General features: G+C 38.4%; 1 protein-coding gene across 1 annotated transcript; it reads right to left on the reverse strand.

Annotated features, from left to right (window-relative positions):
* Nucleotides 1-622: 622 nt before the first annotated feature.
* LOC127198153 (calmodulin-alpha-like) lies at nucleotides 623-1629 on the reverse strand. The gene is made up of 2 exons (XM_051155959.1): nucleotides 1231-1629; nucleotides 623-634 (listed from the first exon to the last, which is right to left on the reverse strand). The coding sequence occupies exons 1-2, from the start codon at nucleotides 1627-1629 to the stop codon at nucleotides 623-625; spliced, it is 411 nt and encodes a 136-aa protein (XP_051011916.1).
* Nucleotides 1630-1990: the final 361 nt, after the last annotated feature.

Raw genomic sequence — 1990 nt, forward strand, 5'->3', positions numbered from 1 at the left:
CAAACAACATCCTACATATATATGCATACACACATCTAGTTTGTGGATAGAGCGAAGCTCTAATGAGCAGGCTCTAACACACACAGCTCAGACAGACACATTCACACATGTTTGCTGGATAAAGCAAGCTCTAAGGATCGTGTTATAAAAACATTTACTTTTTCTTGGTGCTTTCTTTAAAAATGTTCATTTCTTTTATTGGAAAACAAATATACAGCTTGTAATGGATTTGAGGCCAATTGTGCCACAAGCAGATTTTCTTTTAGTGGCTAAACCAAGTTTAAAAAACAAGTGACAACAAAAGAAAATGTTTCTGATACAATACCAGCAGTACCAAAACAAACAAACAAAAAAAAAAACAAAAAAAAAAAAACAAGTGTGCGAGTACCTGGGTAAAACACCCATGTTGCAATAGTGCAACTTTAAGTACATATTGCTGACTGTCCACAGTCCATGTAGAGTCACAATTCCACACTTCGACAACAACATGCTGACAGTTCCTAAAAACTACTTTTAAAAAAAGCGATAGCCCGGATGTTCCCTCATTTGACCAACTCCATCTAAGTGTAGATATGCAGACGGGCTTAGATATATTCAGAGTAAGCCACATGCAACATGTTACTTAATCAATTCCCTGAAATAAGGTTTGAAAGCGACAATAAGGGAAGAAAACATGGAGGAATGAAGCCCTAATTACTATACATGCATATTTTTTGACACTGGGGAAAACCTTTTACACATAAGTTACAAAGAAAAGGCAAATAAACAATTTTGTACAATAAATTTAGTGCACTCTACTTAAAGAAATGCTCAACCTCCTTAGTCATCAGGGAAATGCAAATCAAAACAACTCTGAGATTCCATCTTACACCCATCAGAACGGCTAAGATCAAAAATTCAAGTGACACCACATGCTGGCGAGGATGTGGAGAGAGAGGAACACTCCTTCATTGCTGGTGGGAATGCAAACTAGTGCAGCCACTTTGGAAATCTATCTGGTGCTATCTCAGAAAAATGGGAATAGGGCTTCCTCAAGACCCAGCTATTCCACTCCTTGGAATATACCCAGAAGATGCTCCAGCACACAAGAAAATTTGCTCAACCATGTTCATAGCAGCCTTATTCATAATAGCCAGATCATGGGAACAGCCTAAGTGTCCCTCAGTAGAAGAATGGATAAAGAAACTGTGGTACATTTACACGATGGAATACTATTCAGCTATTAAAAACAAGGAATTTCCGAAATTTGTGGCTGCTTTCCTGATCATCGACCTGTCCATCTGTTAACTTCTCCCCAAGGTTTGCCACCACATGCAGAAGCTCTGCTGCACTAATGTAGCTATCACCAACCCTATCAAACATGTGGAATGCTTCTCTAATTTCTTCTTCACTGTCTTTCATTTTTCTTGCCATCCCTGTAAGAAATTCAGAGAAGTCAATTGTGCCATTACCATCTGCATCTACGTCATTAATTATGTCTTGTAGCTCTGCTTCTGTGGGGTTCTGCCCAAGAGACTTCATCAGAGTCCCCAGTTCCTTTGTTGTTATAGTCCCATGGCCATCCTTGTCAAATAGTGAAAAGGCTTCTCTGAATTCTGCAATCTGCTCTCCAGTCAGTTGGTTAGCCATGCTGGAAAGGTTACTGGTTTTTGGAAATGCAACCATCCAACTTGACTCTCCTGCTCCACTCGGACTTTTCTTGGTGCTTTTTATATTCTCTAAAGCAAAGTCTTTTACATCAGAAGAAAAATTACCTCATGATAGAAACAGATTAAGAGTTACACAGGAGTTACAGAAGTGAATTATTTTCTGCTCATGGCTTATCTATCATGGTGCATACCAACACTTGATGATCACTTCATCCTAGAGCAAATGTTTACCTGGAACATACATCTGTCCCAAACCTTTTCCTTCTTTCTTTCTTTCTTTCTCTTCCTTCCTTCATTTCTTTCTTTCTTCCTTTATTTATTTATCTTCTTATAATTTATTC

The sequence above is a fragment of the Acomys russatus genome, chromosome 2, assembly GCF_903995435.1.
Source record: "Acomys russatus chromosome 2, mAcoRus1.1, whole genome shotgun sequence".
Classification (NCBI taxonomy): Eukaryota; Metazoa; Chordata; class Mammalia; order Rodentia; family Muridae; genus Acomys; species Acomys russatus.

What these genes read in the sequence shown, in the direction of transcription:
- LOC127198153 (XM_051155959.1), bottom strand. Translation starts at nt 1,629, where the DNA reads ATGGCTAACCAACTGACTGGAGAGCAGATTGCAGAATTCAGAGAAGCC.